The 24,181-nt window shown below is 37.4% G+C and overlaps 1 protein-coding gene across 8 annotated transcripts in view; it reads left to right on the top strand.

Moving 5' to 3' along the window:
* Positions 1-23,288, top strand: part of HYCC1 (hyccin PI4KA lipid kinase complex subunit 1) — a 39,158-nt gene extending 15,870 nt beyond the window's left edge. For 5 of the 8 annotated variants that reach the window (XM_058832079.1, XM_058832081.1, XM_058832080.1 and 2 more), the window contains exons 2-11: positions 3,808-3,887; positions 4,731-4,832; positions 8,472-8,651; positions 11,156-11,236; positions 11,642-11,757; positions 12,080-12,175; positions 13,814-13,930; positions 14,667-14,754; positions 15,240-15,399; positions 22,690-23,288. In XM_058832079.1, the coding sequence (XP_058688062.1) occupies positions 3,837-3,887; positions 4,731-4,832; positions 8,472-8,651; positions 11,156-11,236; positions 11,642-11,757; positions 12,080-12,175; positions 13,814-13,930; positions 14,667-14,754; positions 15,240-15,399; positions 22,690-23,246 (1,548 nt within the window). In that variant the 5' untranslated portion in view covers positions 3,808-3,836 and the 3' untranslated portion in view covers positions 23,247-23,288. Of the gene's footprint in view, positions 1-3,533; positions 3,655-3,807; positions 3,888-4,730; positions 4,833-8,471; positions 8,652-11,155; positions 11,237-11,641; positions 11,758-12,079; positions 12,176-13,813; positions 13,931-14,666; positions 14,755-15,239; positions 15,400-21,569; positions 21,865-22,689 lie in introns of those variants that run through there. The other 3 variants (XM_058832087.1, XM_058832082.1, XM_058832086.1) reach the window with 3 other exon arrangements.
* The last annotated feature ends 893 nt before the right edge of the window (positions 23,289-24,181 follow it).

Below are 24,181 nucleotides of genomic sequence, written 5' to 3'. Positions count from 1 at the left end.
TCTGTGTCTTTTTTTCTGTAAAAGGTTAACAGATGCTATAAACTAAGCCTTATTTTGGTGCACTTAATGGGTGTTAAAAATCCCATTCTAGAGTTACTCTCTTTAAACTTGTGGGCTTCAGCAAAAAATAGTGTTGTTAACTGAAACTTGTTAGTCCTTCTTTTGGAACAGTCTCGGGTTTTCCAACGCTGTCCAAATATTGTGCCAGTCGAACTTGATCTGTTACTTAACTAGGACAAAATGAGGCAATCCTCAATAAAGCAGTAGGTTGTCTGCCTGTCTAAATAGATCCCACACAGCTGATACATGGAATTAAACCTCTTTTTTCCTTCTGGGGGACATCAATTAAACACAAAATCCTTGTCTTCATGGAAAATAATTGCAAAGTTAAGAGTTCTTATTTGTGATACTCAATATCATATGTTTTAATATTTAAATTTTTACTCAATAAAATGTGTTTTAATATATGAACTTTTTAAAGCATGAAGGTAAAATAAGGACACTTTATCTCCTGTAAGTTTCTACTGCCTTAACTCTCAGTGGAATGCCTCTGCTACTTTAAAAAGAAATATAAAAGATGTGATTAGCAAAAACTTTGTCCTTTTTCTTTTTTTTATATAAGTAATTTCAAAAGTTCATGCTTTTGCAAAAAAAAAAAAAATTAGTCATCTTTAAATACTTAGTTATAAAATGAATCATAAAAACTTTAAGTATTATTGCAATGGATAATGCCATCCAAAGATTCTCTTCGTGTTTTTACTGGTCAAATGAAACCTCTGTTCTCTGGGAACCTTTAATCTGAAAATAATGCTTGATGGATCATTAGAGAAAGGTGAAAAAAAATCTCTTGGATAAATGTGGTATCAACTATGGACTTGGTATACGCAGGACTCCTCTTGCCTCTTTTTCAGATTTTTGCTTTAAGCAATCAGTATTAGGACAGGTATTTGTGCTATTAATGGGTCTCAGTAGGGAATGGTTACTATTGTCAGATGTGCTGAAGCATGAGATGCTGCAAAAGCCTTTGTCCACTGTCCAGGAATGAAGGTAGGGCTAGTAGGTTGTGGGATTCTGTAGGAATTGGGAAAGTGGTTGCTTCAATAATGGTAGTAGGACTAGTCTTTGTGTTTGTTAGCACATGATATTACCCTTAAAAGCTTCACTTGACAGCAGGGTCTCACACACAGCCTGTTGCTCTGTATTTTCATTGTTACACCTTCAGTTACTGCCAGTGCTGTTCAGAAAGACTTGGTTTTTAGCTAAATTAGTATTCTTCATGGTAATCCTTCCCATTTCTTTGTTGATACTGGATGACAGAATGGATGAGGTTTAAATGGATCTTTGGTGATCATTAAGTCCAACCTCTTTTGCTCAAAATAGTGAAAATTAAAACAGGTGTCTTGCTGCTCAAGATCATATCAAACTGGGTTTTCAGTGTCTCCATGGATGGAGACTCCTCAGCCACTCTGGCATTTGAGGCAATTTTATGTGTTCTGAGATCCAGGGTTCCTGGGGGCTGCTCTTGCTCGTTACAACAGAAGCAAAGGTGACAGTGAGTACCTTGGCCTTTTCTGTATCTTCTCTCAGCAGATCCCCTGCTAATTCAGTCATGGAGCCTTAGTTTTCCTGTTGCTATTTTTGCAAAAGCCCATGAACCACTCTAGAATATTCTTGATCCTCCCCCTTGCTTTGATCCTTCTTTACTGGGATCCTATGATCTGCTTTGTCATGGCCACTGCAGCTGTGTCTGCCCTGACCCTGACCTCACGGGCCAGTTTTTCCATGCTTGTAATGAGGATGTTTAGCAGAGGGCCTGCCTTTGGCTCCTCAGTCCCCTGTTTCAGGAAGTGATAATCAGAGCACTCCAAAAATGACCTGAGTTGCTTGTTCCCTCTTCTGTTTCCCCTCCAAGAGATAGGAGGGTGGTTCATGTTCTGTGTGAGGACCAGGTGCCTGTTCATGCAAGACTTCCCCTGCTGTATATGAAGAGGGCTTCCTGTGTTTTGTCTCGCTCAGGTGGTGAGCAGCAAACACCTGCCATGGTGTCACACATGTTGTTCTGCCCTCTCACCTGTGACCCGTAAGCTCCCAGCTGTCTCATTGTCCACAGCAGGGCTGAGCTCCATGTGTCCCAAATAAAGCTCTCCCAAATAAAGGGCAGCTTTCGCCCCTCACAGTCCTTGAAGAGCCCATATTCCAGCCATGGCAGTGGTCTGGTATCCAAAAATTAAATGCTTATGTTTCCTTGGCCCTTCCCTGCTGTCCTTTCATCTTCCAAAGACAGTGTTTTGTAAGCTTTGTGCTGACTTGGGTGTCTTTCTAGGGTTGTGAGAGGGCTTTACCACAGCTGCTTCCCCGTGGTTTCACCAATCCTGGTCTATTATTTAATGATCATGCAAGTGAGGGGGGGGCACAGAAGTCTCTCGTTGCCATATGTTTTTATTGTGTATTAAAATTATTCTGAAAATTAAATTGGTGGACAGCCTGTTGAATTTTATTCTTTTTGCCATTCTTGTCTGAATAGTAATTTCCTCACAACCTTGTCTATGCTGTGTTGAAATATCTTGGTCACTCCTTAAAGCCTTATTTAAGTCTGGGCTTTCCCCACTCTCCTTGCTTTTGTTATAGTGAGCTTTTGCTATTACCATATCTGGTTCTTCTCACTTTAGGCTTCTTAAAATATATTGTATATATTATATACACTATATACAGTATATATATACACACACTATATACTATATATACTATATATATATATACACACTATATATTGTATATATATACTATATACTGCTGTACTACAGTCTGGATTTCAAAATATTTGTGTTTGTGTTATAAAAAGTGCTATCTCCCATCTTTTCCTTGCTTGTCGTTCATGGACCAACCCCATACTTGGATATCAATACTTCAAAACTAATTTTAAACTGGCAAAGTAAAACTTGATGGGGTATCTCCCATGACTCAGCATTTCACAAATACAGTGTTAATTTTTTCCTCAGATGGGTGTTTAATTTTGTCAGTGGTTGAAATCCACGGGCACAATTTGGATAAGCTAACAGTGTGCTTTTTTAACTTTTAGTAGTTCTAGATCTTAATGATATATTGGTCTTTTGTTTGTTATATTGGTCTTTGGTGTCAGAATGAGCTGTTCCAAGGGACAGTTGTTTTTAAATGGTTTTTCAAAACTGAAGAGAAGTCAGAAATTAATTTCAGTAGCCACTCTGCATCTCCCATGTTCAAGTCCTACTGCTGACGACCTCTCTCTGTCCGAGACTGGGCAGAATGTTGGGCTGGGGAGTCTGTCTTAGGCTCCATGCTGAGGCAGCAGGCTCATTGTCTTGCAGTTGCCATGGAGGGGGAGGACCGAAAGGTTTTCCATCTGCCTTTATTTCAGTGACCTTTTCCAAGCTGGGAATAGCACTTACTAGCAAAAACCTGAACAGTCGTTTCTCTTCAGTGAGTCCATGCAGTTTCCTTGTGAGTTTTGTAAGCTGAAAAAGAAATTGAAATTTAGGAGGTAATATTTTCTGTTTTCAGAATGCCATTTCTGCAAATCTTTGGCTTACTTCCCACACAGTGCATAGTTGGAATTTATTAAACTGCTGTATGTGAAGACTCCTGTGTTTAATGCTTCCAGCAGCATTCATAAGTGAGGTACAATAAAAGTTCAAAGTAATGTCAGCATGCAAAATGTTAACAAGGAAAATCATGATAAGATTCTTTCAATATTCACAGAGACTTAATTTACATCATCTGCTTAATGTGGTGACTGGAGTATTCACGAACTGTGTTTACTTATTCTTTCAGGCTGAAGGTTTTGAAGCAGATGTTGGAAGATGTTAGCTGTGGATACTGGGGTTGTGGAGGAGTGGTTATCAGAGTTCAAGGTAATACACTCTGATTTTTAGCCAGAATATTTGAATCACTGCTGGTGAAGTATTCAGGAGTGCTTGCATCCTGTAGAAAATGAAAGATAGTAACCTTGGGTTTTGCTGAGATCATGAGATAAATGCAAATGTCTGCTTGAAAGGATTTTTTTTTCCTTGCCTCTTTGGGGTGGCATACTTTGTGACAGAGAGCAGTGAAAATGTGTATCATAGGTGAATGATTTTATTGGTTTGAGTATCAGATGTGACTAGGTTTTGCTCCTGATCTGCTTAGATACACTGGAGATACGTTTTCCTGTCTGTAGAGTGGAGTCCTTTGAAGGACTGGAGATAATAATTTCTCTAAGACTTAAGTACATGTACTTATTACATCTTCTAAGGGGTTGTTAAAAAGGTTAGATTTTTACCTTCTTTAGTACCGACAGAAAACGTTTAGTGTTAGAGAAGAGCTGGAACTTCCATCAGCTGAAATTTGTCTTTTTCCGGAATACTGTATCTGGTAATAATGTTCACTACTTGTGTACAGTTGGTCTGGAGAACTCCTTGAAGTATGGATCTGAAAAGTGTAAAAGTTTTCACATCTCAGTGAAATTTCAGTGGTGGTTGCATTTTTGTAACTATTTTTTTATCAATTTCCCATCCACTGTTGTTACATTCTGTATGGAATTGCAAACTGATAGAGTGCAGCGTGTCTTCTGGCAACAGAAAATGTGAGGATTTCTTTGTGAAAAAAGCTTTAGTTTATAGTAAACTCTGAGAAATAGTGACTTGTGATGGAAAATTGTTGTTGAAATAGCTCTTATATTTTAATGACAGAAATTGTTTATAAAATCTTTATTTCAGACGCTGCCAGAAACATCCATATCCAGCTATGCTACCAGCTTGAAAGACAAGACTGCTTTGATTTCATCTCTTTACAGAGTAATTCAGGAGCCACAGAGTGAAGTGAGTATTTTGGATCTCTCACCCAAAACTTTTTGTCTGGCATAACATTGTCAGAACGAAACCAAGACCTTGCATGTTAGTTAATTGATGAAGAGTGTCCTTCAAAAAGTTTGTTCTTAGCAATGACGTGGGAAAAAAAAATTAGGTTTTGTAACCTATTGGTCATAGCTAAGCCTTAGGTCACATTCATGGGTTTCAGGATTTGGATGAAGAATTGAGAAATGCACTAGGGGATTGAAAAGATGTTTGTGTCTGACAGAACTCTTCCTGTAATTATCACTTGAATGTGGATCTCTTAGTGTTGGAAGCTTGTCCATTGCAGTGCAGGAGAACAAAGTTACATAGGTTAGCCATCCTTTTTAAATTGTTGCTTAGATTTTAGTTTTTTTGTTGTTTGAAATGTATATGATGCAAAGACATGGATATATACCCTTACTGAAGTGAGGGCAAAATATGAAAAAAATCGTGGGGACAGGGGATAGGTTTTGTCAGTACCTGTACTAAGAAAGTTCTGTATCCCATGGCTGCCTATGCTTTACAATGTCCAGGTACGTTCAGAACATCCTGATCTGGGTTTAATAATGTGTTGTTAACTGCTTTCTACCATCCAGAAATCCTTTTGTACATTATTTTAAAATTGCACCAAATACTTAATTCTTCTGAAAAGACCCAGAAATAAGGCATCTTCCCAAAGTTTGAGATTATGCCAGTACTAAAGGTTAGAGGATAAAATGCTTTCAGTACATATGCTTTTAGAGAGAATGCTAGTAGTGAAACTCCCAGGTTGTCCAGCAAAGAACAAATGTGATTTTAATTTGCTGCTCAGAAAGGCATTGTGAGTCATTCCAACGACTGAGTCAAGCCTGTCTGGTCCTCAGAATTCATGTCAAAATGTAAATTAATCTGATGAGTCTCCCTGTTGATAGCCTAATTAATACTTTCATATGTTCTTTGATTTCTTACTACTTCTGACTATCATTAGATTTTTCAGGGGCCTTAGTAGCAGGTTGCTGCTGCAGCTTCTGCTTGAAAAGGTTGTTGGGATAATTGCAAGGGCAAGGTATTGAAGATTTCCCTATTAGTGAGACTTTGAATTGAAATGAAAAGCTAGTGTTGACACTGAGTGTTGTGCTGTCTTGAGAAAAAGTCCCAAAATCTTTTTTGGACTGTTCTCCAAGTAGCTGTCAGTTTGTGGAACAGGCTACTTGTAGCTTTCCACATTGTGAAAATAATTACAAACCAGCAGTTAAAAAGAAAATTAATGTCTTTTAACTGCTATTTGAGATCTGTTAGCTGCATTGTTTAATGCCATCTTGCTGCACTGTGGAGGGCCTATACTGTCCACTCTTATCTTATGGGTGTAATGCAAAGGGGGGGAAGGATTAATGATGAACACTACAAAACCACTGAGTTAAAAAATGGACAAACAACCTTATTTGTACAGCTTTGAATATATATATCTTATAATAATTATCAGTACTGTAAAATTGTGATTAATCTTGTTTTGCGGGATTGATGAGGAGTTTTTTAAGCATTTGAAGCGTAATAATGGGTATTTTCGTCTGTAACTGCATTTTCCTGCTGGTGCATGGTTGCTTTTCATATTGGTTGTTTTGGTTTGCTTTTCCAAAAAATTAATTAGCCATTTGTAAGATAAATGAACTACTTGTTTAAAATCTGCTTCATAGCTGTATTAGTAAAGACTTGGTTAGTTACTTTTGAGGGCCACTTCTAGGTGAAAAATGTAATTCAATGAAAGGAGAGTCCAGAACATGTGAAGATTTAAGGGACTTAGAGACTTCCAGTGGTAAAAAAGAATTAAATAAATATGTGACAGGATTTTTTTCAAAGATCGAAGACTTTTTGCTTTTTACTTAAAACACTCTTGCTCTTTTTTTAGATAGGAGCCAATCAGGCTTTTGCATTAGGAAATAGCAAGTGTTTGGAGTGTCTAACACACTTGGGTGCAGCTTAAAAGGAAGAGAGATGAAATTGCTTGGACATTCTTCTGTTCCAGCAGTAAAAGATGTCTCAGTCAAGTTCTTTTAGAACTGTTTAGCTCAAAATGATATCTTGAAACAGCAACCGTCATTAGTGCGTTTTGATATCAGGTTGTAGCATGTGGTGGCATTTTGAGGAAGAAAATCTGCTATTGTACCGATTATACATTTAAATGTGCTGATACAAAGCTGTCTCAAGTGAGATAACGATGTAAACATGGATACCTGTCACAGCTGCTTATGTGCCTTTTAAAGTTCAAGCGCATCATTCAGAACTGATACTTCTTTATGGGAAGGATGCAAATTGTGTGCAAAATGTAAGCTGAAAATGGGCACAGTTCTGCTGGTAAAGTTTTCTAGAAGGATCTTTGCTGTACTCTTAAAACTGATGACTAGTTTAGCTTGGTGTGGCTTTTTTGCCTTTACTGTAGATTTTTCAGGGATGATTTTTCCACAGTGAAGCTATATACCTCAGAAGCTGAAAGCTCCTCTTTTTTAGAATGGATCAGATTGTCCCAGATTACTTCTTAAAAAAGAACTCAAATCTGCTAAGATCATTCAGTTTCAGAAGTAACTTTGGGAGGTAAGAAATGTTGACTTGACTTTTTTTCATGGAGGAAAAGCTTAGGAAAGAAAGCAGCTATTTTTCTAGCATGGTCTCCCCGGTGATTTTGCCTTTGCTTCAGTAAAGGGATGAATATAGAACTGGCTTTCTTATTTTTCTGAAAAGTTAGTCTACTAAAACTAAAGTTGTGATCTAGACAAATTACAGACCTGAATTTAGTAGCTCAGCTGGCTTTGAAAGTGCCTGCTGTTTTTGACAATATTTTCTAATTGGAGAAAATTAAGAAATCTCCTTATTTCCCTACACTGACACATGGTGGTTAACACAGTGTTTCATCCTTATATCAAAGATAGGTGGTAGCACAAGAAGGCACATTAAATCCAGGAACACAGTGCAGGCTGATAGCTTAATTGTTATTAAATCTTTTTTTAACTTGATCTAGCTCAGTGTATTACTTCCAGTTCAGTGTTTTACATCCATTTGTATCAGCTTAACGAATTTGATTCTAAAATTACTATTGAGGCTTCCCATTTCTGTTTCAAATGTATAAATACATTGAAGCTTCTAGAAGATTTTAATGAGAGTGGGAAAATAAACTAATTCTATTGTGTGCTGAGTTTTTGTAATGCTTGGAATTTAAGTGGTGTAGAGCTCCTTCTCACTAGGTGAGTAAAGCTTCTAGTTTAATTTTTTGTATGCTGTTGAAGTTGTAAAATAACAAGACCTTTTCTTCAGGTACTTTGCCTGTGTATTACAGATATATTCAGAGGTATGAGTTATGTGATAACTACCTCAATTTTTTTGCCTTTGAGACTGGAGGAAGTGAGCCAAAAATGAGGCAAAGCAGACACTGAAATTTTTTTATTCACGTGGGATGAATGGCTCTACTTTTATAATCCGAAAGTATATTATAGGCATGAAAGTGTGTGACTTGGGCAGTTACTGTATCAGTTATGCCCTAGTAACTAAAATGTCATTTTTATCAGTTTACAGTTTTGGCTAAAGGATTGATCTGGACAAAGTTGCAGATTTTTGTAATGTTTTATTCATTCTTGATTGTTAATTGTATTTCAGCTTCTGGAGCCAGTTTGCCATCAGCTCTTTGAGTTCTATCGCAGTGGTGAGGAAGAATTGCTTCGGTTTACGCTGCAGTTTCTGCCAGAATTGATGTGGTGCTACCTTGCTGTCTCAGTCAGCAGAGATTTGCAGAGCAGTGGATGCATAGAGGCTCTTCTCCTAGGAGTTTATAACTTGGTTTGTATTTCAACATTTTGTCTTAGAATTGAAATTATTATTTTAGTCTCAACTCTTCAAACTGATGTATGTCAGAAGCCTGCAACATGAACTTTCATTCTTTGGTCAATATTTTCTCTGCTCTTTCTGTGGTTCTTTAATTTTTGTTACTTATTTCTTGGTATGGTGATTAAACTCACATTCTGCTTGAGAACTTTGCAAGGCACTGCTTTTGAAATGATTGCCTGTATTTTCTGGGGTATTTTGACTATCTGGACTAAAATCACAAAAAAATTACTTTCAACTAATACTTGGCTGCTGAACACCATGCTTAGCTTTGAGAAATGAAAGGTATCCATTTTGAAATAACCTTGACATTTAAAAAATTCTTTTAATGAAAATATCCTGTTTGTTGCTACATCTATGCTTTGAAGAACAGAATTAATAAGGAACCCTTAAAAGCACCATATTTTAGTCCTTTTATGGCTATTTAAAAATATTTAGTGTTTTATTATGGCTGTTTGGATTCTTGTCTGTGTAGTTTGTTTTGGTTGTTTTAGAAAGGCTTTTTGTGACGTGAAACTTCAAGTCTCTTCATTCTGAAAATCTGGAGAAGGCAGCTGCTATCCATCTCCTAGAGATAATCACAGGTGTCTTCACCAAGGAAGTGAAAATGTCTTTTTCACCCAGGAGTCTAATTTAAAAGACCTGAGCCCTTATGTTCCACTCCTCTTGAGGCAGACTACGGGCTTCCTGCCTTTTCTGTATGCTTAGTTGTATCTGACAAGAACATTCCTGAAAAGCATTTAGTCTTATCTTAAGCCTTAAGGCAATTCACTCCTTTATATCCATGATGAAGTAATTTCAAGTGGTTCATAGATGTGGCTGTAATCACTTGTTCTTCTCCCAGAAGAGATTACATTTACAGTTAAGCATGAAACCAGTCTGGTAACATCCTCTCTTAGCTGTGAACAGTTTCTTTCTCAATTAGTAACTTGGCTTTCTGTCTTCAGCTGCCTGGGGTCATAAGAATTTCACAGCCAGCTTCTCTAGGAAGCTGTAGATCAGCATGACTTTTGGGAACTTTTTTCCCCATTTTGCTTTAAGGCATAAGGACTGCTTATGGTTAAACAGTGCCAGGGTACTCAAGCTGACTTCTTCCCTGCTGCTGGTGTTGCATAAAATTTATAACTGAAACAATCAAGATGATACTATTCTTTAGTATGCAGGCTGAAAAGATAGTAGGTGATCTGCTTAGGTACTTATTTTCTCTTCAACCAACGATTTTATGTTTTCAAAACCAAGAGGATGTACAAAGCCTAATATAAATAGTAATTCCTGTGTAAATATGTACAGTGGACTCTTGAAAGCTGAACATGTTCAGTAGAGTCCTGCAGTTTTTTACTGAAGGAAAAAGAAAAATATTATTCAGAATAATTTAAAAATTGCTACATTGTGAGGGGTGTGGAATTATTGTGGCTGGACCCTGAGACCATGAACTGGTTTGTTCTACCTTCAGCTTAGGGATGTACAGTGGTAGTGCATGCAGTTGAAAGTTTTTGCTTTCCTAGCTGTAGTTATCAGGATTTTTTTTAATACACTTTAGATCTTGAAATGTACTCCTGAAACGTAATCACAAATCTGATTATAATGAAGAATTCAAATATTAATATTTTTAGAATTTAGAAGTCTGGATGTAGCCATTTTCTTTCTCCTGATATATTGAGGAACGTGTTTTCCACACTGATGCAGGGGCTATATTAAAAATTCAAGTGTCAGGGGTTTATTTGGAGAGTAGAAGAGCTGTGCAGCTTTTCAGAAGGAGCAGCTCTGTGTGCCCTTTTGATCTTTTTCAGTCTTCCTTTACTGCTTTATATTTTATTTTAAGACAGGAGTTTTAATAATTACTATGTGAAGTTAGACCTTCAGCCTTCCAACGCATGGGTGTTAGGAGACACTGAAACTTCTGTCTAATTACTGCTGCTGGATACATGAAATCAGCTACTGAAATTCAGAGAAGAGGAAAGTAAAATCTAGTGTGTGGTGCTTGTTTCAGCCAGGTCTGCTTTGGATCTTTAAAAATTTATTATTTTAAATACTCCAGTGCTCTTCTGTGGTACAAAACCACATCTTGTTTTGCCTTACCCATTAGTCTTCTGCTAACTTATAGGAACAAGAAGTCTGTCAGCTACTGCTGTGGTGGTATCTTTCAGGAAAGTAGCTTCACAATTAGCAAATAGTGTATAATTGAAAAAAGATAATGTTTTAAACATGATGTGTCCTGTTAATGTTTTTAAGGTGGATTATGCATGCAAATGGATGTGCCCTTGGCTAAGTTATTTGAAGAGTTTTCACAAACAAACAAAATGTGCTGTGATAGAAAGTAAATAGAGAGATAATTTCTAGCTTGTAGCTTGGATTGTTATAGTATCCCTATCTCTCCCTATAATAAATAGTATTTAACATTTTAGGATGTTTGTTTTCTGTAGTACAGTGTAACCATTGATATCTTCTGTATTTTTCAGGAGATAGTTGACAAAGAGGGACATAGCAAAGTGCTGAGTTTCACAATTCCATCTTTGTCCAAACCTTCGATCTATCATGAAGTAAGTTTCACACCTACAGAGTGAAATTCCTGATTGAGAAGGGCAGTATGCTATGGGGGCCTGTTTGTTAAGAACATAGGTGAAAAGTAGTGTTAATATATTGTATGATGACATAGGAGCGTACTTCTGAGATTTCTGAGTGCTGCTAACTGGTCTCTGAGACCTTTTCAAGGTAGAATAGTCATAATGGCATAATACCCATGCAGCAACTATGTCTTTTTTATTTTCTGAAACCATATACCTTATCTGGTGCAAAACGAACAGGTAACATCTAAACAGTCAGATAACATTAAGCCTGTTGAAAATTTATATATAAATATGGTGATGCTTATTGTTGTCTATTTTAACTTGCATTAGAGCAAGATTTGGGGTGGACATGCTCTGAATGACCCCTTTTTCCTTTAGCCTTCCAGCATTGGCTCCATGGCTCTCACTGAAGGAGCTTTGTCACAGCATGGTTTGTCCAGGGTTGTGTACAGTGGACCTCATCCTCAGAGGGAGATGCTGACAGCCCAGAACAGGTGAAATTGTATAATGGGATTTTGCTTGAGAGTCCATAATGGATCTGAGCTTCTAATTTTTTGTATAGTTGCAGACTGAAGGAGGATGGGTGTATGTTGTGTTTCGTCATGTGCTTTTTTGTTTCTAAACATGTGTAAATGTTGATGAGGAAAGATCAGCAGGGCACGTTACTACGTGTAGAGGAAAAGCTTACTCAGTTGTTGATTGTATTGATATACAATGCCAGAACTGTTCAAATGACTCTTAAATTTCCCTGTAAATTTGTTTTCTTTCAAAAAATAAAGTTGGTAATGGAATTCCAATGTTTCTTTCAAATCCCAGGTTTGAAGTGCTGACTTTCCTTCTGCGCTGTTACAACGCTGCCTTAACCTACATGCCTGCAATGTCTCTTCAGTCATTGTGTCAAATTTGTTCAAGGTAATTTCTGTAGGTTGTTTACTCTTAAAAAGGCATTTCCAGCTTGAAATGCAGTCAGGTTTGGTTTTTTTTTAATAAAAACAAGCTTTGAGTTCCCAAAGGCTGCTTTTAAACTTGACTTTTTCTCATAGGTGTTTACAGCTGCATTATTTGCTTTTTAAATATATCTTCCATAACTTTGGGTTGAGATCTCAAAATGGGGAACAATAACCTGGCTTATATGCAGGTTAAGCTTCTCCTTTAAGAGGAGAAGTCAAAGGGAACTGTTTCTTTTTAATAACAGTAGTTGTATTTGTGTTAACTAAAGAGAACCAGAAGTGTGTTTCTGATGTGTGGTATATTTTGCATTGCAGGTTTGCTAAATAAATTCAGATGCTGTGCAGGTTGAAACTTTCTTGTAATTATAGTAGGTTTTGGAACTAGAAATACATTCATTTTTATGGATACGTTGAGTATTTCCAAAATCAGCTGTTGCTTCAAAAGCCAAAACAATACTGCCAACACACCCCTCCTGACCTCAAAACAAAACAGAAAAAGCCTAGCTCAGCTTTAATTACAGTGTCTATTTTTTGATCAATATCTTTTCTCAAAGAAGAGAAATGGGTAGTAAACATGTTTGTCTCTGGATTTTCAAAAGTGGAATGTTAAGGGAAAAATTAGAATGCTCTCCTTAACTCAGGAAGCCCAAGAGTCTGAGAAGCCAACTGCAGCAACTTTTTCCTAGGATAGCTCCTAGACTTCTCTCTCAACTAAAGCATTATAATGGGTGCCTGTGAGATTTCCTTCTCTTCAAAGGAGGCAAGAGACTTAGGAGTTTGAAGTACTTGGCAATATTTATAAGAGTAATTACAAGATCTTTGTTATATAAAATGCTCTGAAATACGAGGTAAAAAATACTTAGAAGCTAAGGATTGTGGAAAGGAGACTGATGTTGCTTATTCTGCTTGATTGGGTTTTGATTGTATTTGGAATTTTTCAAGCATCCCAAAAAACCCCAAGCAAGTTACCAGCAGATGCAAGCAAGTCTTTCTACTTCAAGATGTTGAATGTTTGGATACTGATTTAATGCTATACAGTTTAATTTCTTTCATTATTTTTTGTTCCTGACTGGCTTTGTCATTCATGTTTCTCTGCTTATTGAAAATCTTACCCTGACAGCATTTTGGAATAGACAGCATGTTAGAATATGGGGAATATGTGTCAGAAGCCCGGAATATCTTTCAGTGTCCTATTTGAATGTGGTGGAATCTATATTCTGCTATTTGGAGATACAGAATCACTCTTTTAATTGGTTTGAGCAGTGTGGAATTTAGGGGGTTTTCTTCTAGTAAGGCTAATTCATTTTTTATCACTTCCTTAAGTTACAAACATGGGTTGTAAATGTGAAAATTACAGCACAAAATACTTTACAGATTAAAAAAATGCAGATTAAAAAATTTTAAAAAATACAGATATTTTGCATTTGAGCAGTTACTAAGTCTCTCTTCATAAGAAAGTTGTCTTGTATGTCATTCTTGAATTTTTAGAAGTAACTTGGGGCATCTAAAAACGGATCAGTACTGGTGAAGTATTGAAGGTATATAAACCACAAAGGTGATTCCACATTATTTACTAATGACAAGTGTATGATTTCTTTAGAATTTGTGTCTGTGGATATCCTCGCCAACAAGTGAGAAAGTACAAGGGAGTCAACAGTAGGATTCCAGTTTCATCTGAGTTCATGGTGCAAATGCTAACAGGGATCTATTTTTCCTTGTAAGTTGTTTTTTTTCTAATATGGAAACAAACAGAGAAATGCCAGCCTAATTTGTGTACTTGTTCAGACATGCTACCTTGGAGTCATTATGTTTTCCTATGGGCAGATGTTGTGTCTAGCAATAAGGTCCATGGGAAGAGATGTTTTCCAAATATCTGGATGAAGTTACCCCTGTGTCATACTGGAGAAAGACGTCTGGAGCAGCACTTGATAGGTGTAACTGCTGGTGGGAAGAAAATACTGTAAAAAGCCTTTTCCAGCCATTGTCTGCTGTTCACATTTTTGCATGGTTAGTTTTAGCATCAGTCTAGTTAAGGAAAAGAGGTTATGTTTTTTCTCTGTATGCTGGTGTTATCTACCCTTTGTTAGTCATGTTAATGTGTGAGGCTTACTTAGTAGCTGAAATAATTGGAGACTAGTAATACACAAATACTCAAAAGGTGGAGCAATATTAAAACATCCCATTTGTATTTCAGAGTATTTTGTGACTAGCTGATCAACAGCTAATAATACAATTTTTAGATTGCTTGGGGTGGCCAATGAAAATAAAACTTTGTCTCCATAGATGCTACTTCAAAGTTCTCTAATTAGCAGGCTTACTGCTAACAAACACAAGTAGTTCCAATCCTCTAAGCTGAACTCTCAAGGAACACCAGAGCTGTGAAGGTTGTGTGACCAAGAAGGTTCATCTGTCGACATAAGTGCTTATTATTACACATGATTTTACTTTTGCAGTTATAATGGAGAGTGGGATGTGGCTCGAAAAGCTATGGATGACGTTTTGTATAGAGCACAGCTTGAGCTGTATCCAGAACCTCTGCTGGTAGGTATTTTATTTCAGCAGTTTGTTGAGTAGAATTTTTAGCCTGGGAAGTCTTTGCTGTGAGCATGCATGATACAAGATGATACCAGGAACCCCAGTCTGTGTTGTGAGCTCGTGCAAACAGCTCAATCTGTAAATGCACACTACACAGGGCTTTTCACTGCACTTAGTCGTGGTGGCATGTTTCCTTGTGACCGAGCTGTTTTCAGTAGAGCACTTCCAAGTCTTCAGAACTAAGACAATAGTGCAGCAGAACCTTCAAGCAGTAGTCACGTCTTGAAACTGGAAACTTTCTATTAAGAAAGGGGCAAGTGTAAGTTCTGAGAGCTAATTGTAACCAAGATTCTTTATATACCATGCAAAAGGGTGACCAGAAATTGGAACTGTATGTAGTATTCTTCTTGAAATAGTGAGAAACCCTGACAGAATTCTTCTAAAATTTGGACCTTTCTCATAAGAACTTAAGTGCATCTCTTCTGTTCTAGGTTGCTAATGCAATAAAAGCTTCACTGCCTCAGGGTGCCATAATATCTAATAGAGAAGGTGCAAGATGCATTCAATTTGAAATTACACCTACTTCATCCAGAATATCAAGAAATGCTGTGACTAGCATGTCTATAAGAGGGCATAGATGGAAAAGGCATGGTAAGAAACACATTTTGCAATGAATTCTTAACTTTTCCCACGTTTTTAAAATAATATTGAGAATTTTATTATTTCACATATTTATTGCTTATAGGCAAGCAGCAATTTGGAGGTTTTTATTTTCTTGACTGATGGATGGGTTTTTCAACACAATTCAGATGAAATATATTCTTTATTTCCTTAACCATGTTTTAAAAAAACCCACAGCACACACAAACGGTTTTTGTTAAAGGGACATGTACACAATTACTGCTCCCTTAGAAAATGATGTTCCTGCTTCCTCTTGAAAACTAGTTTATAGTTTTTTCTGAAGCAAAATACGTATTTAACAACTTTACCACAGAACCTCATCTGTTTTAAAGTACTTAAATAAGAATTGGATATAAGGATAGAGGGATAAACTACTTTGTTTTGGTGTTGTGGTTTAAGCCCACACAACAAGTAAGCCCTGTACAGCTGCTTATGCACTCCCCACAATGGGATGGGGGAGAGAACTGGAAGAGAAAAAGTGAGAAATCTTGTTGAAATAAATCCAGTTAATGAGATTAAATCAAATTTTTGCTTGTGCCTGTGAGCAAAGCAAAACAGGGAATTCATGCACCACTCCCCCTGGGCAGGCAGGAGTTCAGCCATGCCCAGGAAAGCAGAGCTCCATCACGCCTAACAGTTACCTGGGAGGACAAACACCAAATATCCCCCCTCTTCCTTCTTCTTCCCCCAACTTTATATACTGAGTACGATGTTACATGGTCTGAGATACCCTGTGGGTCAGGTGGGGGCAGCTGTCCCAGCTGTGTCCCCTCCCAGCTTTTTGTGCACCCCCAGCCTGCTCACTTGGTGGGGTGAGGAACAGAAAAGGCCTTGCATCTGTGCAAGCACTGCTCAGCAATAACAAAAATTCCCCTCTATCAATAAAATATCAACACCATTTCCACCCCTAATCCAAAACACAGCCCCATACCAGCTACTGTGGAGAAAATTGTCTCTGTTCCAGCCAAAGCCTGTATATTTGGGGAAACTAGTATAAGGGCTTCCACAAAGCAGAGCACAAGTCTGGGCTGAAAAGTGGGGAAAAAATGGTGCTGAATATACTGCAGAAGTAGAAGTACCAACAAGAGATTGTGTGAATCTTAATGTGTTTCACCATCTTTGCCATCTTCAGATGAGGGAAGAGCCACTGGACCAGCAATCAGAATTGGCAATTGTTCTTTTGGGATTGTAATCCTAGTAACAGGCTAAGAGCATGAGGGTAGATGATAAGAGTGTTTTTTCAAAAGGTTCACTGAAGATTTTGTATGATATGTCCTAAGTGAGCTTTTGTAGGATACGGCCAGCTCAATTCAAAAAAATCTTGCTAAGTTACTTGTCATAAATTGGCCAAGAGGTAATTCAGGTAGGTGTTGAGAAACACTTGGTGGTAGAACACATTTGTGGTAAACTTACAATGGTAAGGTGCCAGAGGGGGTGAAGGACAGAGAAGAAAGGCAAAATAACCAAATTTCATTTCAGTTGATTAAAAACTACTTAAAACTGACAGACAAACCTGAGGAGCAAAGCATTAGTGTCTTTAGTAAGATGGGTCATTTCTGTTGTCTCAAGGCTGCTATGGACCATTTTATTTTTCTTTCTTCAGCCTTAAAGTTATTAAGCATGAATTATTGACCAGATGCAAGAAAACAGTATGATATCTTAGCTTTTAAATGGACAAATGCCCTCTAAAGCTTGGCAATTTTGTTAGCTATTATTTTTTGAGTGGTTTTGATGCTTGTTCAAATGAGATGGTGGAGAGTAACACAGATCAAGGATACTGAGTGCTAGGTCATCCAGAGAAATTGAAAGTGTATTATAATAAACATTCCCTTTGTGTTTACAGGGGACAGAAATGGTACAAAATGAGTATGGATACATCCTTATAAGAATGCAAAATTTTCAGCAAATACAGAAATAGAGAATTTTTTACAGTTATTGCCTCCGTGCAGGCAGTGTGACTGGGTGAAGTTCAAGGAAGAAAGTGTGAGACAAGTTGCCCTGCAGCAGATAACAGTAAGGTGAAAGGGAAATGAGAATACCAGTTGAACTCAGAAGTGGAGTGGAATGCTGTGTTTTATGAGAGCCTTATAAAGTAGGACCAGTTGAGAGAAACAGCAATAATCTAGTTAGTGCGACTCGAGCAAGGAGTGAGTCGTCAGTGTTCAGGGATGAAGATTGAAAGACTAAGGACTTTTTCAAAACAGCTCATGTCAACATTTTGTTTGGCTTTCTGTTGGACTTGTCTCAACAGTACAGGATTTAATGAAGAGGAAGAAAATCACTTGGTGTAAGGTGGGTTGGAATGGTTTATGTGGCAGGTTGTGGGAGTAATTGTAAATTTGAAGGCTATGCAAACATTAGGCTAATTTAGAGTCCAGAGCTGAATCTGTGGTATCTAGCTAAGTGTGTTAAGTGGTAAATATTCCATGCATAAAGCACTTAAGCTAATTTCCTCAAAATTCTCATGATAAAATCCTAACAAATCTTTTGTTTGTGACTCAGACAGCCTTTCTGAAGTCAAAGTGGATGGTCTCCTGTAGTTCAGAATTCCTAATTCATAACCTAATTCAATAACCTAATTCAGTGCCACACAATTCCTGAGGAAAGAAAGATACAAAATACATCTTCAGGATTGGCATGCAGAAAAAGTAACAAGGCTTGTGCTTAAACATTCTTGTTAGGATTCAAATTAATACTGGAATTGGTAGAAATTAGATGACGAACCTTGTACCTCTTGACCATTATTCACTCTCTTTCACACAGTGTAAGAGGAAAAATGTATTTGGGGGGTTATTTTTATTTTCATTATAATAAAAATTAGTATAAATGGATTTGGAAGTCAGAGGAGACAGCTGAGAGGTATTTGCTGTTACACATTATGTGAACTAGGAGAACTGATGAAGCAAATTATCTCTTCGGGAAGCAAAGGCAGCAATTTTCAATCACTAATTATGTGTGTAAAATAAAATAGAAGAACCCCAGTGAATCACATTTACAGCTGAGAAGCATGGGCCTTATTTTCTTTATATTTTAAAAAATTTATTTTACTTCAAAAGTTTTCAGATACTAGATCTTGCTAGCCTTTGCTAGAACTCTGGATTGAAGTCAGTTTTGAATAAAGGTTAACATTGAATATTGTGTTCCTTAACCCTGTAATTTGCTCATTTAGGAGCACTTACTTAGAAGGACATTTTCAATTCAATTACTAATGTGAATTTGGACTTCACAGACAGGTACTTCAGAGGTACTAAAGGTAAGGGTGATTTGCAAAATGAATCCATCTAATCAGAAATGGGTAATGTATATGGAGTGAGCTGATACTTAGCGACAAATTATTTAGTGCTATTGGATTGGATTGCCTATAAATTATCACACCTGAAGGGGAGCATTAGCTCTTGTGTGTAGGAGAGATACTCTGATGTAACAGACTGAGAAGAGCTGACCAGATGTTGGTAAGATACATAACACAAAAACAAAGCCATCAAATAGCGAAAGACAAGAAATTTCTTTTTTCTTCACTGCAGAAACTGTCTTTCTTGTAGTACACAAGGTTTAGAAATGTTAGTCTTTGAACTCTCTCCATGGAGAGAATTTTCTTACTTTTTTTTAGCAATATTAATTCCTGAAATAATTGTATACAAGAGTCTGAAGTTAATGCTAATCTTGAAGCATAAGTCTGGTGCTTTTATGACTAATTAAATATGCTAACACAGTTTTGCAGGACATGCAGCTTCAGTTTGTGGGGGTTAAAATTGAATTACAATCTGAATGGGCAGTTTGCCTGTGCCGTCTGAGGTAAATGATCTGGGCAACCATAATAAGGTAGACTATAATCTTGAATTAAGTTTTAGTAGTTAGTAAACACAAAATGCATTTTTCAAGGTTGGTTGTACTGCTCAAAGCATTCAGAAATGTGACACCAAATACATTTTCATTCAACTGCTGTGGGTATATCTATGTTTACGATCACACTGACATAATTATTCATTTTTGTCTCTACGCTGTTCAGCAGTGTCCTTGGTTTTTTCTTGTGTTACATTACCTTGTGCACTGGGTATTTATTAATGGCTGTCTCTCAAAGACTAGACCCCCAGAGCTGTCCAGCTTAAAAACAGTATTATCTTCACCACCAAGCACTATGAAGCTGAAGGTTCGGTTTGGGTGTCCTTAAAAGTTGTATAATAAGGAGGGTATGCTGCTATGAAGGGTGTGGATTGTATAGTCTTATCCCTGTCCCAAGACTGTAGATGCTATGCTAGACAGTGTTAATGGGAGTTGAGATGCTCAGTATCCCGTGTTTTCCAGTAAGTTTCCTTCTGTAGTCAGTTAAATTCAGAGAAAGGTATATTTCCTTTAGGTGTAATTATGATGACTCTTAACTTTTCAGGTTTTGTTTCCTCAGTTCATTGTAGTAATGGTTACTCAGCTGTGGGAATGCAGCAATATTGGGTAAAGTGCTGATATCACAGCTGGATGTTACATTTACAAGTGCATACCACCAAATAACAATAACTGGGCATTGCTTTTATACAGAATCTTTTACAAAAAAAAATAAATCTTCCTCTGTTTTTCTGATTTTGGCTGTGTACTTTGAGTCTTCTTTCTTTGGAGTTGGATAATTAGTGCTTTTCTGACAGTTCAGCTCTCTTCTGTCCTTTTATCTCTCTAGGGCAGCAGGAAGGAGTTTCAAAGATTGCCATTGGAGAGGCACAAGTTCCTCACTCCAGTGAAGTTAGAGCACTAAGACCAATCAGAGCATTGGTCTTCTCACTAACCTTTCTGCTCCTGTGTTTTTCCAAAAAAAAAAAAAAAAAAAAAAAAGGCTAGTTTTGATGGTGGTATCATTATAACAATTGCTTATTTATTATTATTACTATTGCAGTTCATGGTGCTCTTTGTCACCTTTGCTTCTAAAAATAGAAGGCTTTTGCAGAAAGTGCTGTTACAAGTCAATGGTTCTTTTTGAGTTTCCTCCCAAATACCAGGAATTTAGTGAGGAATAGCATCGGTTATTAATGCCATTTCATTTGGATGGTGCAGCTTGTTAAGTAAATACTTTGACTGGTCATGGATTAGTTAGAAAGACTTAGGGTGATTAGAATTTTCAGGTAGAATAAGGGATAACTCTTAGCCCAGGGGACACTGATGTCCATCCCTGCCAGAATAACCTTCCAGCTGAGTTGTGATCAGACAGCACCAATGGTAGTGAAGAGCCCAGTGCTGGAGCCACTTGACCTAGAAGTACCCTGTGCTTGCACAAGACTCTTCAGTGAGGGGACAGGAGGAAGCGGGGATCCCATTGAATTAAAGAGCATTAGAGCTGCCACTGTGAAAAATCATCTCATTGTGAATTCCTCTGGTTTTGGACTTCATACTGTCAGTTCAGTGTGCTTCTGTCATGTGCAGGAGCAGACCTGTGCAGTATAGTCTGGGTGGCCCTTACTTAATCCTCTGGTCTGAAAGAGTTGTGTTACAAATAAAACAGGACTTGAGCTTTATTCTGAGCTGTGCTTTTAGTGCATTTTTAATCTTGTCAAGTTTCTGTGCCACAGCACTCTTCTCCACTAGTTTTTCTGGGGTATCCAGAAATATCTTTCTGGTTGGAAACAGTTGCTTGAAATGAAGGAAGAAAATGGAAATCAAAGTGTGCTTGAGTTGGCTTTGTTGTTTCACTGTTACTTTTCAAGCTGACCAAGATACAACATCATGACATTGTATATGTAGAATTTCTAGTCTTGAATGATGATATATGAAGTTGATATGCCATTTCTTTGTAAAAGTAAGTTTCACTCTAGCATGGTGATACAGAGAATATAGTAATAAAAGAGAATTATGAACTGTTACTTGGTTTCTGATAACCTGTTTCATGATCCTTAGAAATTTCAGTTTTGAAAGATGGCCTTTCCAGTATGTGGTGTAGGCCAATAACTGGAAGATTGAAGACAGCCATTTTAGAAATAAAGCAAAATTCCATACTTGCTAATGTTGCTAATTAACAAGAGGTTAATATGTGTACATCTGCTTTAATTTATAATGCTTAAATCATCTGTATCTATTGGCTTTTGTTTCATATTTTGTTTCAGACATCTTTTGTTGTTTTGTTTTTGTTTTTTTTTTTTCTTATCCATCTTTAATTCTAGAGCAACCAGAGAATGGTAATGATGCTACTGAATTGGGCAACTTTATCATACCTGAGATTAGTGTCACAAGTGTGGCTGGAGAGAGGACCGGGAATGGGGAAAAGAGCAGAGCTCTAGCAGAGAATGATGTTCAGCATTTACAGGGAGTACAGGAAACAGCTACAGATCCTAGAACTGACAGCAAAAGCATGCCAGAAATCAGGAGGCAAAAATCTGTAAGAAAAATGATGGAGGATGGAATAAACTCATCTGGCAGAGTGCAGTTTTAGCAGAGCACTTGTAGCTGCACTCGAAGGTACCGCTGTTGATTGAAAGGGTCACTGCTGCATGTTTCAAGAATTAAAGTATGCAGTTAATATTTGCATGTGTAATAACACAGTTGCATGTATTGCACACAGCTTTTTGTCTGTGCCACAGACAATGATGACATACTTACAAGTAGATATATTTAATCTGGAGAAAATACACCAAGACTCAACATACCTTTGAGTTTATTAAGCATATTTATGTGAGTTTACAAGATCCAGTGATCAGTGGTATGAAAAACCCATCAAAGTGGATGTTAAAAGTATCTTGCTATGTAACTCAGATTTCCCAAATTCTACCTTTCACAATATACTGGAGATCTCATGTTGTGTTTGAGTTTCCAACTCTTACCACCAGACCTGTGATGCAGAAAGTGACCTTTCAGTCCTAAAGCATTCTTGGGTTGCTAAATGTGCAGGTGCCATATTGGGTGTCCTGGGGCATTGATCATGTACCTCTGTAATTAACAAGCTTTGCCAAATCCTGTAGTGGATCACTTGCTCAAAATAAGATTTACACTAATTTCCTGCATGAATTAACAAGACTGCGTGTTTTTTTTTTTTGTTTCCTTCAAAATCACATCAAAATGAGATTGGGGGCATGCTTTTGATGTAGTTAATGCGGCATTACTTGCTGTAATATCCTAATGAACCTTAATTCCAGAATGTCATGGAATAGGTAAGCGTTGTCTTCTGTTCTCCGTTCTACTGCTTTATGGCTTCATGCTTATAAATATCAAAATTGAAAAATACATAAAATCAATGAATGTGAGACAGTCAATTGCTAATTTTTTATTTCTGTTTCTACCGTGCAGATAATTCTGATTTAGCAATTGAAGAAGAACTGATAGAAGTATCTGAAACCGATGAAGAGTTTTACTCTAGGGCTACTTCTGGTGCAAGTCAGTCTGCCCTATCCAACAGCAGCACCATGAGCAGCAAGAACCTCTTAGGGAAGAGCCAACGAAGGTCTGGAGGAAGCAAACCTGGAGGAAAAGAAAAAGAAGGGGAAACCTGCAGAGAGCATTTATCACGAAAACAAACTCAGAGAGCCATGAGTGAGAATCTAGAGCTTGTCTCTCTGAAGAGACTGACACTGACAACCAGCCAGTCCCTGCCTAAGCCTGGCAGCCACAGCCTGGCCAGAACAACCACTACTGTGTTTAGTAAATCCTTTGAACAGGTCAGTGGTGTCCCAGTTCCAAATAATCGTGGTGGTGTCTCTGGTACAGAGGCGAACAGGTTTTCAGCTTGCAGTCTTCAGGAGGAAAAATTGATATATGGAACAGAAAGAGCAGATCTTCCTCTTTTAAGCAAACAACCTAATCAGCAGCGACCTCCTAGTATCAGCATAACTTTGTCAACAGATTGATATTAAATTGGCCAGTATAAAAAATAAATTACTGAGACTTTATTCTGATAGTGGTACATTAAGTTCTTAATATGCCATACATTACTTCTTTAAGTCTCAAACCCATAAATCCTTACTTGGTTCATGTTTGACAGTAATGGTGAATAGACAACAGTTATAATTATTTTGAGTCAACTTCTGATAGCTTTACAGCTTCATGAAAAGTTTATACCTTCACCAGCTGAACAAGCATTAATGGGTTGGTTGTCACTGACCAAGGTATGTGGCTTCTTACAGATGTACAATGTGGGAACAAGTAGAGTGTCTCTCCCATATTCTACTTTGTGTCTTCCACTTGGCATAGGCAAAACTGCAAGTAATTAGGGTTTTTTTAGGAGGAGTCTTGCAGTATTGTCATGCAGTTTTGGAAGAGCATTGTAAGAACAAACATTCACTTACATGTAAGCTGTGTTTACATGTAAGGTTAAATTAGAAGCATCAGTTCAGTGTTTGATGTTCTGGTGGCTTTTGTGTTGTAGTTAGTACATGTAACAATGTTCATACTTCTTTATGCCTGTATAAGACCAATTTTAGATGCATTTTGATTTACCTGTATGTCTACAAAACTGGGCCTGAAGTAATAAAGGAGCAGTGCTTGTGGCTGGGAGTTATTATCAATTGCTGTAGTAGTCCCTCTTTAGACTTAAAAATTGTGTGACAGACTCTTTCTTTAGGATTCTTAAATATCAGTTCCAAAACTACTCACTGAAAAGTCAGTCATCAGTATTTTTATTGTCTATGGGGAAGAGATGTGCTTGTGTAGCAATGTTATGTAGGAATATGAGCCCTTTGCACTGACTCAAGCAAATCAGGAGTGTGAATGTACTGAACATGAATTTTGTGGTTGAGACTAAGAGAATACTACCAAAGGATGTGTACCTTCAGTAACTTGCAAG

Source organism: Poecile atricapillus, chromosome 2, assembly GCF_030490865.1.
Source record: "Poecile atricapillus isolate bPoeAtr1 chromosome 2, bPoeAtr1.hap1, whole genome shotgun sequence".
NCBI classification, from domain to species: domain Eukaryota; kingdom Metazoa; phylum Chordata; class Aves; order Passeriformes; family Paridae; genus Poecile; species Poecile atricapillus.
Note: the sequence above shows the minus strand (reverse complement) of the source record. Positions and strands in the feature narration are given on the sequence as shown.